At 39.1% G+C, this 14,647-nt stretch overlaps 1 protein-coding gene across 4 annotated transcripts in view; it reads right to left on the reverse strand.

The window, feature by feature from the left end:
* Positions 1–14,647, reverse strand: part of slc2a9l2 (solute carrier family 2 member 9, like 2) — a 98,891-nt gene that overhangs the window by 27,851 nt on the left and 56,393 nt on the right. For all 4 annotated transcript variants that reach the window (XM_070839121.1, XM_070839113.1, XM_070839094.1 and 1 more), the window contains exons 10-11: positions 13,495–13,596; positions 12,879–12,954 (exon numbers count right to left, since the gene is read on the reverse strand). In XM_070839121.1, coding sequence (XP_070695222.1) covers positions 12,879–12,954; positions 13,495–13,596 — 178 coding nt within the window. The remainder of the gene's footprint in view (positions 1–12,878; positions 12,955–13,494; positions 13,597–14,647) is intronic.

Raw genomic sequence — 14,647 nt, forward strand, 5'->3', positions numbered from 1 at the left:
ACTCCTGGCAGAAGATCAATGTCACAGTTGTACGTTGTATGTGAAGAAAACATTGTTTCCTGCTTTTTTGTAAAAACCTCTTGGGGGTCTGTGTACACAGCGGGAATATTGCATAAGTCATTACCACAGGAGCCTTCGGAAGCATGTCGATATTTGTTGGGGAAAAATAGGGGAACAGTCAGGACTCTGCTCCTCTAAAAGCTCAATTTATTTGTGAGATGCAATCAAACCAGAAGCAAATGACTCTGGAGATTTATGTTTTTGTGCTAAATGTTAGTGTGGCAAGGTGCACATTAAAACGCTTAATGTAGGTTTTCACTCACAAGTCTAAATGACCACATACAGAATGGCAAGACAGGAATATTAAATAGTAGCAATTCCATATCTGTGTACTGTAAATATAAGATGAATAACAAGGCATCGACTAAATGATTAGAGCTACCAAACAGGCAAATACACTCCCACCCACAAATAAATTCAGGTGTCCAGAGACCATTTCTCTCTCCCAAACTCATAATCCATCAGCCTCTATTTCTACTTTCATTTCTTCTGCACTTCTAATTAAATCTCGCTCTAATGCTGGCTGCCACACATTAAGTTTCACCTTGGCTTGAGTTCACCCCACAGAGATCCTCCTCTCATCACTTCTGTCTCTGTATATTTTACTTGTGGCTTCTAGCAAATGTCGCTGTTGTCACCCCTGATATCTCTCATTACCTGCTAACTCTCACAAAAGCAAGTCTGGCTGCCAAACACGTGTTTATTTCCACATTCCCAGGTGAAAGGTGATTCATCTTGTTCAGTGGTCTTCTGTTTTATCCTCCATGGCCTGTCTATCAGCACTTTGTCTCTCTGTCTCTCTTGCAGCTATGGTCTTTTGTGCTCCCAGGTGAATTGAGTAAATACGCCATCCAACTATGACAAGGCCACTGGGTCTGTGCTGCCACACTGTGAAGTGACTGCAAATAAATCCAAACCTCTGCAGCATTAATTCTACTTGTTCTAAAGTGTGAACTAAACTGAATTTGTTGCACAATTGTTTGATGTGCATTGCAGATTAACTGCAGACAGTTTTTTCATACAATGGACTTTTCCTAAAAACAGTAGAAACCTTCAGTTTTCACCACAATTTTCTTTATCTTCTCATACTGCTGTATATTTGATCCAACTTTTAGCTTTACAATTTAATTTACATATAATTGAAAACCATTATTACATCTATAACACTGATTATTTGTGACACAGCAGCTGTGACTATATTTGTTGCAATTTGTGGCTCTCAATGCATTTTATGGATTTGAGTGTTGTAAAACAGTAGTGCAGTTCTTTCTCAAAAGAGGAAAGAGAGTTCTCCTTTGAAGAAGAACTATTGTTGGTAGAGTTCTGCCACCTGACACGAACCCTCATCTCAATCATCTGCAGCCAGTGAGTTGCATCAGTCTGGATGGATGGAATCAAGCTAAGATCTGGAAAGGATTATTAAAATCCCAGATGAGTTGGTGAAGGTCACTGCATGATGGAAACTTTATGATCTTGTTGTGAGAACAGATAAAAAAAAATCCAAATCCTCCACAACTCCTAAAGACAATCGCAGACAGACCTGTGCAGAGTTATTTCTTTGATCGTAAGTGTTGTCAAGTTCAGGTGGGTGAGTTTACCAGCCATGTTCATCTGAACAACATTCAGAAAAGGTGAAGTTGACCAACAAATTGGTAAGGCAGCTAATTTACTATTTTGAGATGCTACAGTGTAGTGTTACATGCTGCTGCCACAGTTTAGTGTGCCTGTAAATCTTTTAAAACCAAAAAAGTAAAAATCCAAAATAAGTCCAATAATATTCTTGATGCAACGACATGCAAGCAGCATGCTCATGTTATAGCAGTATATTTAGTCTATGTTATATACTGTTGGGTAGTTCGATGTATAACAATGCATTGTGTTTCATAAACTGACAAGTTTTATGTGTAAAATCTTTATCTATGAAGCAACTGAAGTACGAGGGCTCAGGGAAAATGCTCAATGTGGTGTATACTTCACTGTCAAGACATTGAACTGCAGCAGTAAATTCAGCAATTCACTTGAATGGCTAAGCTGCCTCTTGCTTTTTGCTTTTTGTTTTTAACATAGAGGTATTTTATTTAAATTGTGGGACAAATACGCTGGTGGAAAAATGTATTCAAAAAGAAGAATGTGAAAACAAGGCCAGGGAGGATCGGTCTGACATAGTCATGACATTTTCTTCTGTCAATGCACAATTTCCATTAGGACAATGAAGGGTTCAGTATGCTTTGACAGGGAACAACAATTATTTCCCTATTATCACTGAACAATGTGCATCTATAATGACTGCATCAGTTGCTTTTCCATATTCAACTCCAGGCAGCTTTTCATTGTAGAGGATGAAATATAATTTGCATTTTACCTCACGAATAAAATTCAGAAATATCAGGTAGGCTTATTAATTTGTGACTGAAATAAGCACATGTTTTTGTTAAATTCCTGATCAGATCCAGCAAAAATAAAGGTGTTGAAGTTAAGACATCTGAGACTCCTCACTTTGATCTTGAAATAAATCAATGTGTCCCACAGCTTGTGATCAGAGTCAGTACAAAAGTAAAAAGTTCATTTGAAGTAAGGCCAAAATGCTAATTCATATACCAGAGGTGCTCGTGCCCTCCATTAGTGTTTATTTAAGGTACAGTCAGAAAGCAAGAGTTCACATTCCAGCTGCACTAAAGCAACAAATGTGCTTTAACCACCTACAATCCAATAAATTATCATAAAATGAAGCATTAGTGGGGAAAAGGAAAAAAGTATAATTTGGGTTGCCGTTACATGATTATCATTTATGTGGTTTAGAGTGCATGTGAGTTATGAGCTGATACTGATTCACTGGTACTCATAAGACCCTTAGAGCGCCCATCTGTGTTGGAAACAGAACATTGCACGTTAACGCCGAGCCTGAACTCCTACAGGAGGACGAGGCAACAATCATTTTTCAATAGTGTAAAAATGGTTCCTGTTTTGTTCCTCTGCTTTTGACCTTTCAACGCCCACAGAAGCTGCACCTCGGACGGTGCCGGCTCAAGCTCTAGGTGAGATCTGAAAACGCTGACATCACAGATTTTGATTATCCACAGGAAATGGGATTGTGGATTTGTTTAAAGTAAAAATAGTCGCAGCTTCACAAATAATCTCACTGTATAATCCTGAAAGATGTGTGAAACAGCTCATAGCTGTGTAGCCAAAGCACAGAAGGTCAGTTACCACTAGGTCTTATTGTGTCAGAAGATTTTAATAATTAATGGAGGTACCTGCAATATCAAACCTGTAGTGGACTGCAGAAGACGTAGCATACATATTCCTGCAGCTGATGGCTGCAGGTATTTAACTGAGAACAAAAAATTGAACCCTTACAACATGAATATTGGTAAAACTAGACATTTTTTTCAGCCTGACTGGTAAAAGTAAAAAGACCATTTGGCTATGCTAGCAGCGGCAGGGAAAAAGAAGAGAGTGAATAGGCTGGGACACAAAGAGTGTATTCAGGTTCAAGTAAAATGTTTCTTTCTTTTCTTCTCAATTAAACTAAGTATGAAATATAGTATGAAAAGCCAAAAAATGCCTGTAAAACCTTCAAATTCAGTTCCAATTTACAGTAAACCAAAGGAAGATACATTCGATCTACTTTGTCCTGCAAGAGGACCAAATGCTCACTATCTGCGTTTTTTCAAATTCATTGCAGTCGGTGGGAGGTTGGGTGTAAGGGTCACATACTGTAGGTGTTGTATAGCAACAAAAAACATGACTACAAATGTAATTTGATGTTTAAATGTAAAAAAGTTTGTGCCTGTGGATCTTGTGCCTTCATTCTTTCATAGTTCGTTTTAAAATGCTGCTCTGTGGGAAGGTAGTCGTCAATACTAAAACAGCATTTTAAGCGTAGAGATGGAAAACATCAGCCCTAATAAAAATCATAAGGGAGATGAGGACAGCTTCTCAGGATAACTAAACTCAAAGAATGCTTGCCCACAAGTTTACTCTTAATTATTAATGTTTAACTGACAGTGCTGACTTCACTGTCAGTTCTCTTAAAGCATTTTATTAGCAGCTCCTTTTTTGGGGGATCAGTGCTGTCATCTGCTCAAAGTGAGAAAAGTTTGCTGCGACAACACTTCCCATTTTGGCTGTGAGGGTAGTTCGATTTCAGCTCCCACTGATCCCTCGCCCTTGTTCTTTTTCTGAAGAACAGAGGGCCCGACTTTTTTTAGATCCCAAATTTCATCTCTCGTGGGCTCACTGAAGGGAAGGCATAAAGGCAGAGAGACACGGAGGATAAGGAGGTGGAGATGTGAGTTTGTACCATACACAAAATAATGTAAGGCCAAATGAGCTTTTGTAATGTTTATTTCCCAGTGGATTATCAACTACGGTGCACAGGCTCCCTCGAATTGCACAACAGACCTACCAAAATAACAATACAAACATTTAGGTGTTAAGTTTGAGGACTGGTATGTGTGAAATGTTTTTCCATCCTTGTAAACAGTCTTATCTCTGTTTATTGTGATAAGTGAGTCAACAGGATTTATTAATAGAATTTGTCAGCTGTGAAATGAGCACACACCAATAACACATAATGATCAGATGTGAAAGTACGATAACTTGATGAGAATGAGGGCCACTACGCCGAGTATCTGTGGTGTTAGTCTCTCATTTCCAGACATTTCTCCTCACTAGATTAGATAGATTTGACAGAGCAGGAGTAAACAATGTGACAGCAATGATTGTGTAAGTGTACTAATGTCAACCAGTGTGAGATGGATCTAATAAAAGCTTGGTCAAAAATCTTTATCAGATTGGACAATGTTGCTTGTATGAGGAATGTGAGTTGAATCATGGCTGTATAGTGTCAAGAGAAATAAGTATATGAAAGCTGAGGTACTTCGTCAGCTTGAGTCATTTGTTTCTCCTCCATCATTTTGGTTTGAGTGTATGTTCTTTTTTTTCTTAACCTTAATGTTTTTGTCACAAATAGGCAAATGTTCTGAGAACATTAGGGAGAATATGCCCATAGGGATAGACCTGTAAGATTAGTTTTGTGTAACCAGAAAAAGCAGCTAAAGCGCTCAGTTCAACGCCAACAGACCCCACTGAGAAAAATGGTGATTTTACCTTGCAGAACACAGGACTTGCTGATCTACTGCTGCCTCTATCAGTTAGTTTGTTTGAGTTATTGTGTGACTTTGGTGTTTTAAAGACTTCATTTGGATGCAGACTAATGTATTCTGTACGGTAAAATTGGTGTTTTTATCAAAAGTAATCTGGTGTCTCTGAACCAAGTGATATAACTGGTGCTTCTACCAGAATACCAGAAAGGATCTTACTGGTCTATCTCTCTAGGGATCCTTCCCGTAAGACTCTTCAAATTGCAATCTGAGATTGCAGTGTCAAAAACAAACACTTTCAGTCAACATAAAAGTATAAAAATATAAAAGGATTACTTTACAGCCGCAGTAGCTGAGGTGATTGACTGGACCAGTGCCAAAAGATATTGTACCCATTAGTAATTTAGATACCAATATATGAACAAATAGGACCCAGGTTTAAAATTACAGTTATTGCTTTAATTTGTCATGACAAATGATTAAATGGATGCTGCTGTGATAACTTTGCAGAGTTGTGAAATCCTCTTTAAGAATATTATGGCATCTGATAAGCCTTTATCACGTTAACCTTACTCCAACTTGACTTCCTGGTTCATGTTTCGTTCTCTCACAGGTACCTTAAAACGGCCCAGCCCCACCAGTGCAGCCCAACACAGGGCTGTTTTCATGTGAATGCTTGCTGAGGGAGAAAAAAAACTAAAAACGATGTCCACTGTGGAGGCACAATGGCTGAGATTTAAATCCAATTAATTTGTGCTGTGAAGTAACGACGACTACTGAAACTGAGCCACAGCTATCATCAAGAGCTGCAGGACCATAAAGTCTGACAGAGCTGCATCGAGCGAAAAGAGAGGGACACAAGCCGAGTACGCTATATTGTTGCGTTCATTAAGATACAGTATGAACCAAATAGACCTCATTCATGAAATAATATTATTCATCATCATAATTTATGAACATATTTGCACATCAAATTTGAACTCAAACCCACACTGCTTGCATCAAACGCTCAGACGCAGCTGTTTTCGTTTGCATCCAGTCCACATGTATTGACATCCAATCATCTCCCAAATGACAAGAACCTTCACAGGACATTAATTACAGTGAATTTACACAATGGCACTATTGGACAACCAGAGCCCCCATCTTCAGAATCTCGGGAAGAAGAATGACACCCAAGAAAGCAAGATGGAGCTTCAGCTTCTGAATAATTAAAGTAGACCTTAATATATGGAAGGAGATCACGCTGCAGCTGTTTGTCATCACATTCTTGCTTGCGAAAGATGTTCAGTTAAAGTGGTTTGATTCAAACTGACTTACACTAAACAGTATGCCACAGCCACTCAAAGAAGCACCAGTGCCACAGGACAAAGCTGCTGGTCCCAAACTAACGAACACATCAGCGCACGTTTGAGGAAGTGTCAGTCTCTGCTGTCCCACATGGGAACAGTGACAACCTGCTCACTGTGGATGTTGTTTACTCATCAAAATTAGTGGGAATATATTTCTCCCCTTCTCACTTTTCAGGAGGTTAATATTTATAGACTTGCCTCTGTCCATGTGATTCCTTATACACCGGCATCTCCTGCTTTTATAATGTATACAACTCTTATCAAAATGCCAACTGTCATCCCACTTTCGCTGCAGAATGTAGAAACTGAGCCATAATGTGATGCAGTTGTATCTGGTCTTGTTAGTTTTCATATATAGGCACCAGCGTTACAAGGGTTGCGAAAAGGCTCGAGGAGAGTTGTTGTCTCTGCTTTGACAAGGTGGCAAAATCTGACAGACTGAACAGGAGAGTCAGAAAGAGAGAATCAACGGTTTCCAGTTAATGAGATGACAGTGTCAGCCTGCTAGAACAGGCAAATCTTTGAGTTGAGTTCAAATCAAAAACTACTCTGATTGTCTTGTTTTAAGTGGTGACAGATTCTACATGTCAGCTTTTAAAACAATAATGTTTAAAAACTTTGGAAACCTTGTCTTTGATTCGCGGAAGGCTAGAAAATGGATGTACTGGGATTTAACTATTCTGCGAATGTAATTCCTTCTTGCCCTAAAACTAGAGTATTATAAAAAGAATGACCTCCATACCATTTGTTCGACTGTTTCAGCTGAACAAATGCTTAGCTTCAACAATCTATACAGTGACTTCTTGTTACAGCCCCCAGCTGTGAAAGGACCCAATTAACCTTGACTAGATATATCGACACCACAGATGGCCCTGGTGTTGGGCACAAGAATGGATTTGCTTCTGCAGCGGCTGTTCCACTTGTCAATCATCTGACTGAAACTGTCTGAAAATCTGTCTACCTGTGAAACATTTGCCTCACCTGGAGCTCCAGCAGCTGTCTGTGCCTATTAAAAAGTCATATGTGGTGCTTCTTGGTGGTGCTACCAAACAAAAAAAAAAAAAACGACGTGTGAAAGAAAAATGTATAAGGTGTAATGGGGCAGGAGTAGATTTAATGTTTCTCCACTTCAGGCAAGAGCCTGTAGTGGAGAAACTTTGACACTGACGTTCAGGTTACTCAGGTGGTTCTTACTCCCAGAACAGGGTTCCTCTATTTCCCCAGTACAAGGGTGGGTTACAAGTAACGTAATAATGTAATAAAGTGTTTTTCTTTAAGGAACGAGTATTTTTAATGCTGAATGAGAGGCAGCTTCCAGCAACAATCCCTGACCACGCTTTTAATAGCAACAGTTAAATGATGGTGTGCCTGCTGCTCCTGTTAAAAGACACTGAGATCTCTGCTTTTAAAAACTCCCTTTCTTACCTTCTTAAGCCCACTGAAGTAAGTTGAACATATTGACGATGAAAATGCAGTCATAAAAGAAGGGTAGATGAGAGGTAGAGATGAAGAGATGGAGAGAGAGTGGGGGATTGTACATGTCTCAACTGTATAGGCTACCCTGTTCGTTTGATCAGCCTACTTGCTCTACTTTATCAAAAGAAAAAAATAATCTGTGTTATTTTGCACTGGCCTGCTAAATCCAAAAGATTTAAAAATGGGAGGTAACTTGTACTTTGTTTGTGCTCCTTTATACTGTATTTTAAGCTAAATACATGTTTACTGGGAGAAACCTCTTCTAAATCAATAAAAATGTGGAACCATAAAATTGAAATTGAAAATACCAAAACCATCGATTGATTTATCCTATCAAGTGTTGTTTAGTCAAAGCTTCGTATAAAATATGCCTCAGGGCAATGAATCGTCTAAAAGTTCATTACAATGCGTAGAGCTAATGCAATTTATTCTGAAACTGCATAATAAGCAGGGAAAATGTCTTCACACCTAGAAACTGGATATATCTATTACTGTTTTTTCACAGGATTTGTTGATAATAAACATGAACAATAACACAGCTTCATCATTTACATTATTAATTATCCTTTGATTCATCTGTTTTACCTGACAGCAGTAATTTGTTGCAGTGCTGGGTTTTAAAGGGTTTTTTTCTCAATATCAATATCAAACTGTAACCAGTAATTCAAAACAACTGTCACAGCGGTCAAATTGCTGCTGATGAAACAATTTATTACAACTTATGGATTTCATTTAGCATTTCACTAAACTGTATGACTTGTTTATTTCCCATTGCCTTTACATTTTGTTACATATTACTACTCTATTATCAGTATAACAGCTCTCCCATCTGAATGGTTTGCCCACATTCCCGGGTTCGGGATCATCCATCATCAAGTGACGGCTGTGACCGCCTGCAATGTTACCTTCAGGTGCAGACGCCTTTAACACAGTCTGTCCATCCTGAGGTATTTTTCTGTCTCATTGCACAACTATAACATGTAATTTTGAAGACAAATGAAATGATTCATAGAGTAAAAAAGTAGTAATGATGTGGCCACAGATGTGTGTTAAGATCAGAAACCACATATTTCAGAGGTAGTATCTCATTTCGCTCTGGATTCACACAAAGAGAGAAAACATACCGTACACACCCGACACAATCTACAGCACAAAAGGGCTTCATATGTAAAAAAAAAAAAAAAAAAAGAAGCATGCAATACTAACTGTAATTACTAGGAGAAAATATAGCTCATCGCATATTTTGTTAGGGTGTTCTGAGAAATGAATCGCTCATACGGATAAAATATAACCCGTCTTTTTATTCCGTGTGGGTTTATAATGAGTGAGGGAGTGAATAGTAATATGTACTTTAAGTGGAGCAGGTATTAATCAGATATGCATATATTTTAATCAGACATGGCAGCTCTGATAGCAGGTATAGACTTTGGCACTTAACATACTTTCATGAGTGAAGAATGGAGAAGTTTTGATGTTAAGCCACGGCACCACATGCAGCTGAAATGAAACTCTTTACTGCTTTAAAGCTTACATTTAATAAAATGAGGCAGTTATATATATATATTACTTATCCATTTATGTGATGGATTATAAACACACAGACTGGCACATTAATACTTGTCTTTAGTTTATTGCCAAGTCCATTTACAGCCAGCTCAGTGGAAGCCCCACATTTCAGTCCATATATCAGTGCATTAAAATCAAGCATAAGCCCTGTGGTATCGAACCTAAATACAAGCTGGTGCATTTTTGGTACAACACAAGACAACCTCCCAATCTTTTCTGCAGGCGTGACTATCTAGACTATAATCACCTCAGTAGGTGACAAATGGGCCAGTCACAAGTCCAAAGACCTCCAGCACGCTTCGCAAAATGTGTTAGAGGAGAAACAATAAAGCATCAGTTTTGCTCTTCAAAGGAGGGAGGTGAGACACAGCGAAGAAATTAAAACAGACGCCAAATAGTCTATTTATCCTTCAGACATTCCTTTCTGGAACTTTACATTAGACTACATTCAGGCAAACTAATAAAGACTCACTACCTTCATCCAACACATAATTTACCTCAGAGTGACGAAGTTTAATGAAAAGCAGATCTCATCTTGGCCATAATACATTTTATACTGTTACATATTCCTGTTTCCTGCCCAGGGATTACAGATGTAAACTCTGGTACAGCTGTGTAGCTGTACACTGCCCTGGCAAGCAACAAGCAAATAAATAAAAAAAAAGATACTGTGTATAATACATAATATATAGTGGAGAATCTGTATTCAGGGCAAATGAGTCTCTGCAATGCAAAGAGGAAATTTGTTGGCACACAAACTACACAATGTATCTCACACTACTTAAAACAGTACACCTATACAATTGTAAGCATACAGTGTATTTATCCCTGCAAGCATCATGCAGAAATAACCCGGCTGCACTAGTGACAGCAGTATCCAACAAACAAACAAACACTATGTAGCTCTTTCATGTTTTGTAGAACTGCAGGCTGGATTGGGTGCACTGGGGTGGTGAAATGAAATACAAGTCAAGAAGATACAACACTAATCAAAGCCACCGATATCATAAGAGAAAGCCACCATAAACTGCCACAGAATACAGGCATTGCTAGACCTATTGAGCATAATCACTAAAGAGACAAAATACAATCAGATTCAGATTTGATTAAGATTTTCAATACGTACAAGGAGATTAAGAACAAGGGACAAAAGGGAACTTTCCGTTTGATTTTGTGATTACAGCTGCACTTCACAGTGAGAATAAGAGCCCTCACAGACCAAAAACCCCAGTAAACACGCGTTGTCTGCACTATTTATATTCTCATTGTCAAGTCAAGGACAGAAATCTGAATTGGTTTTGATCCTGATCCTGCCTGCCGATCAGTAGCCTTGGTGATTGAACAAACAATGTCAAAAATCAGCGGAAAATGACAGGATGTCTACAGCAAGTTGTTATATCAGGGATAGGAATGAAGGAAGGAAGGAAGGAAGGAAGGAAGGAAGTGTGCAAAGAAATAGGTCTGTAAGGTGCCACTTCTTTGCACATTGAAGTTTATTTCATTATACATGCCGCCGCTCAAACATCCTTTCCTTCAAGTGTTGGATTTACCATCCATACAGAGTTCATACTGCAGCTTAATGAGGTGAATTGCATCTTGGTTACAAACCAGCTGATGTAGTTCCAAATAACGAGGGGGTTCAGACGAGCCAACCTCTGCACCTCTGACACATGAACATGCTTACATCACCCACGAGATGTACCTAGCCAAAGGCACTGCCAAAGACATCCTATGACTATCATATCATCATTACTATTCTTTGTGCACTTTGCATAAGATAAATGTATAATAAAAGTTATTATATAGATTCTAGAGGTTTGTTAAGCACAGTGGCAAACTGCAGGTTGCACACATATTGTAGCTGCCTCCCTTAAACTGAAAGCACGATTTATATTAAAAAATTGATATGCTGCCTCCTCAATTATAAATATGTGGGATTTTCTAGCAATATAAAAGTGCCATTGCCTTCTCTAAACATCGTTACAGGTCATCAGGTTGTTTGCAGAGATTTCTATCACAACATGACTAATCTCACTCAATATTCACAGCGCTTTCTATCTCTGGATATTTGTAGTTAAAGACACAAATAGTCATATCCTTCCAGAATGGGCAGGCAGGTGAAAATGCAAAGGAAGATTCATACAGAACATACTTTTGTTGCGTGAAATATTCTGTCCGATATGATAAGCGACAACCAACCACTATTGCAGTTATACTCTTTAATTCTTCATATCAACAAACAAAAAAAATTGCCCTTTTTCGCAGCTACAGAGCCACATTATCTTTGTGTTTTCATCAAATTTGAAATATCTGGGCCACTGTTTCCATGGTGAAATGACTTGAGAGGAATTGTGGCTCCTGGTTTATCCACTCGCTAGCTCAGAGCACCGCTGGGGTCATCCCTCATGTGAATTTTCTTCTTTTCCCTTTGCAGCCATTCACAGTGAGGGGCTTCATTTGTTTCAATAGGCCATAAATCATTACTGTGCAGTGGCAATAAATGACTGTGATCTCTCATCCTTCAACGCTCGCCACAGAAGGGCATGTGAGCAAGGCACTGAGCAATCAGAAGCTACATTGGAGGTGCTCAGCAGTAATAGAGGACAGTTGTCTACCTCCAGTTGTGTTTGTGGGTATTTCACCCTTTTATGTCTTCCTCTTAATCTCTTTATAAAAGAACATGGTCTCTCGGTTTTGGAACATCAGATGCACTGCCTCTACTCTGGGTGTGATAATTGTGAAGTCTCCCTTTTTTCCTCACACTTTCTATGACTCCACTGTTCTCATCTCATCCTGATACACCCAGGCATTTTGTTGGATGAACACTCCCTGGAGACATTATTATTCGGAAGGGCTTATATGTGTGATGACAGCGATAGCCTCACCTTGAAACTCAAAGTCAACCTCCCACCAAGACCAACTGTGCACTCTCACACTGCCCCCAGTGAATTTCCAGTGCCAAGCCATATATAAACTATGGAACCTATTTAGTATGCTAATATATGACAGCATCTTCAACTGTGCGTCTGATTACAAACACACTAGTTGGTTGATTATTCCAAAAGTTTAAGTACTCCTTTCGTGTCCGTTTGCCAGTGTTAAACACGAGGACCCGAGTAGGATCACTCACACTGATTATTCAACAACTTCACTGAATTACAGCAAAAAAAAGTATGAATCCGATAAAAGAATATTTATTCATTCTCTTTTAAGTGTAGTTTCCAGGGAAGAGGTGCACTCTGGACATAAAACGAAAAATATATATAAAGAGAAATTAACAAGAGGAGAAAATCTCAGACAGTAATGTGTGGATCAGTACCTGGTCCAGAGCAAAAGGACGCGATCACAGCCAGTATAGAGATGTAGCTGAGGTAGGGCATCCACGACACACTATCCTGGGATAACAGACAGAGAGAGATGATATTGCAATGACCATAATCATTATGTTGGTGGAAAATATCCAAGTTTCAACTCAGTTCTGAGCAGGAACAGCCAAGCAAATGTATTAGGGAAAAGAATAATCAACGGCAATTTCCTGTATTTTGTTTTTGATTTATCGAACATCACAAAATAAATCCAAGAAAATGTAATTATTGCATTTGTATTATATTACTTTTTTGTCTTGTGCAAGTTCTTACTAAGGAAGGCATTGACACATTTAAAAGTTGCTCAAAATGAGGTTCAATATTTTCAGTGTCATAATATGAGAAATATTACATATTATCTGTGTGTTATATATATAACATACACAAAGTTCTATTTCGCAGAGGTGTAATATAGGTATAGTACCCAATTCCCTCAGAGTGGGAATCCTGATGGCAATTTGTTCCCAGTATAATTGGACTGCAGGACAGAGTACCTATGCACATTGTGACACCTTTTCACTTAAAGTATGCCTAGAATGGGGTCAGTGAAGAAGATGAAAAGTGGCTTACCTGGAAATTGAGGAACACTGTGAGTAGGCTGAAGAACACGGCCATGGCAGAGAATCCAAATATGAGGAGGGGCTTCCTCCCAATTCGCTCTATCACTAAGCCCTGGGGACGGGACAAAAAAAGAAAAACAGCATAATATCAAGAGCATTCTCCAAGAGGTTTCTGCACAATTTGTAGTGCGATTATGAACGTTTTTTTTTTGCCATGCTAGTGGCATGGCTCTAGGGACGGCAGTCGATTGGTCAGTGGGTAGATTGCCATGAAATTTTGCACCAAAATTCATGGAAACTAAACACCCCCATTAAGATAGCCATCCAGTCGGCATGGCAGATAGCAGATCAAACATGAAGATGTGTGATCAACATGTTACCATCTATTTAAGATTTTGTGCATTGTCTCAGCTTTGTCGTATTGTGCATGCCATATGGTGACATCACTGGACAGGACAGTCCATGACAGAAAAACAAAAGCTAATTTGAAAGCAAAGATTTGCTGAAGGAAGAGGTGGCATACCACATTTATTTGCTTAACCCTTCAAACCACTTGTAAATTCTACTGAGAGTTGGTGGTGGAGAACGCCTCATACATAATGCATCATATAGCACATGTACAGTGACATACACATAAAGATTTACTCATACTCAATTCAGTACGTGGCTCATCAATCATTTCTCAGGCACTTCCCACCGTCGATCCAGGTGCTTTTCTATGTGGGTTATGGATGCAGTGTTTGACGTGAGATGGAGTCTGGACTCGTTCGCGGCCACCTTCACACCCAGAATGAGCCCAAAGCAAAGCCCTCACCACAGCTGCAGGCCCAGGTCATCATGGCCTCAGGGCGCTAAAGTATTCATACCACTGCCCTCAACTTGCCTAACCAGTGGGATTTGATGAGGCTGTACAAAAAGGTCACTGGTATTTGTACAGCATGTATCCCTGCACCGAGGGGCTTCCGAGTGGAGAAGTACTGGAAAGAAATAACATGAGGTGTTTGTGTGTGGGTGAATCTGTGGAATAGGGGAGGTGCTGGACCTTTTCACCAGAAGAAACTGGATCAAAATAGACTTTTACACTGTTGCAAAGTTTACATTGGTTATTAGTTTCTTATTTTGAATGATTTCCTGTTGGCAGTAAGTTATGCACCGAAACGTAT

This window comes from Pempheris klunzingeri, chromosome 2 (genome assembly GCF_042242105.1).
Source record: "Pempheris klunzingeri isolate RE-2024b chromosome 2, fPemKlu1.hap1, whole genome shotgun sequence".
In the NCBI taxonomy this organism is placed as follows: domain Eukaryota; kingdom Metazoa; phylum Chordata; class Actinopteri; order Acropomatiformes; family Pempheridae; genus Pempheris; species Pempheris klunzingeri.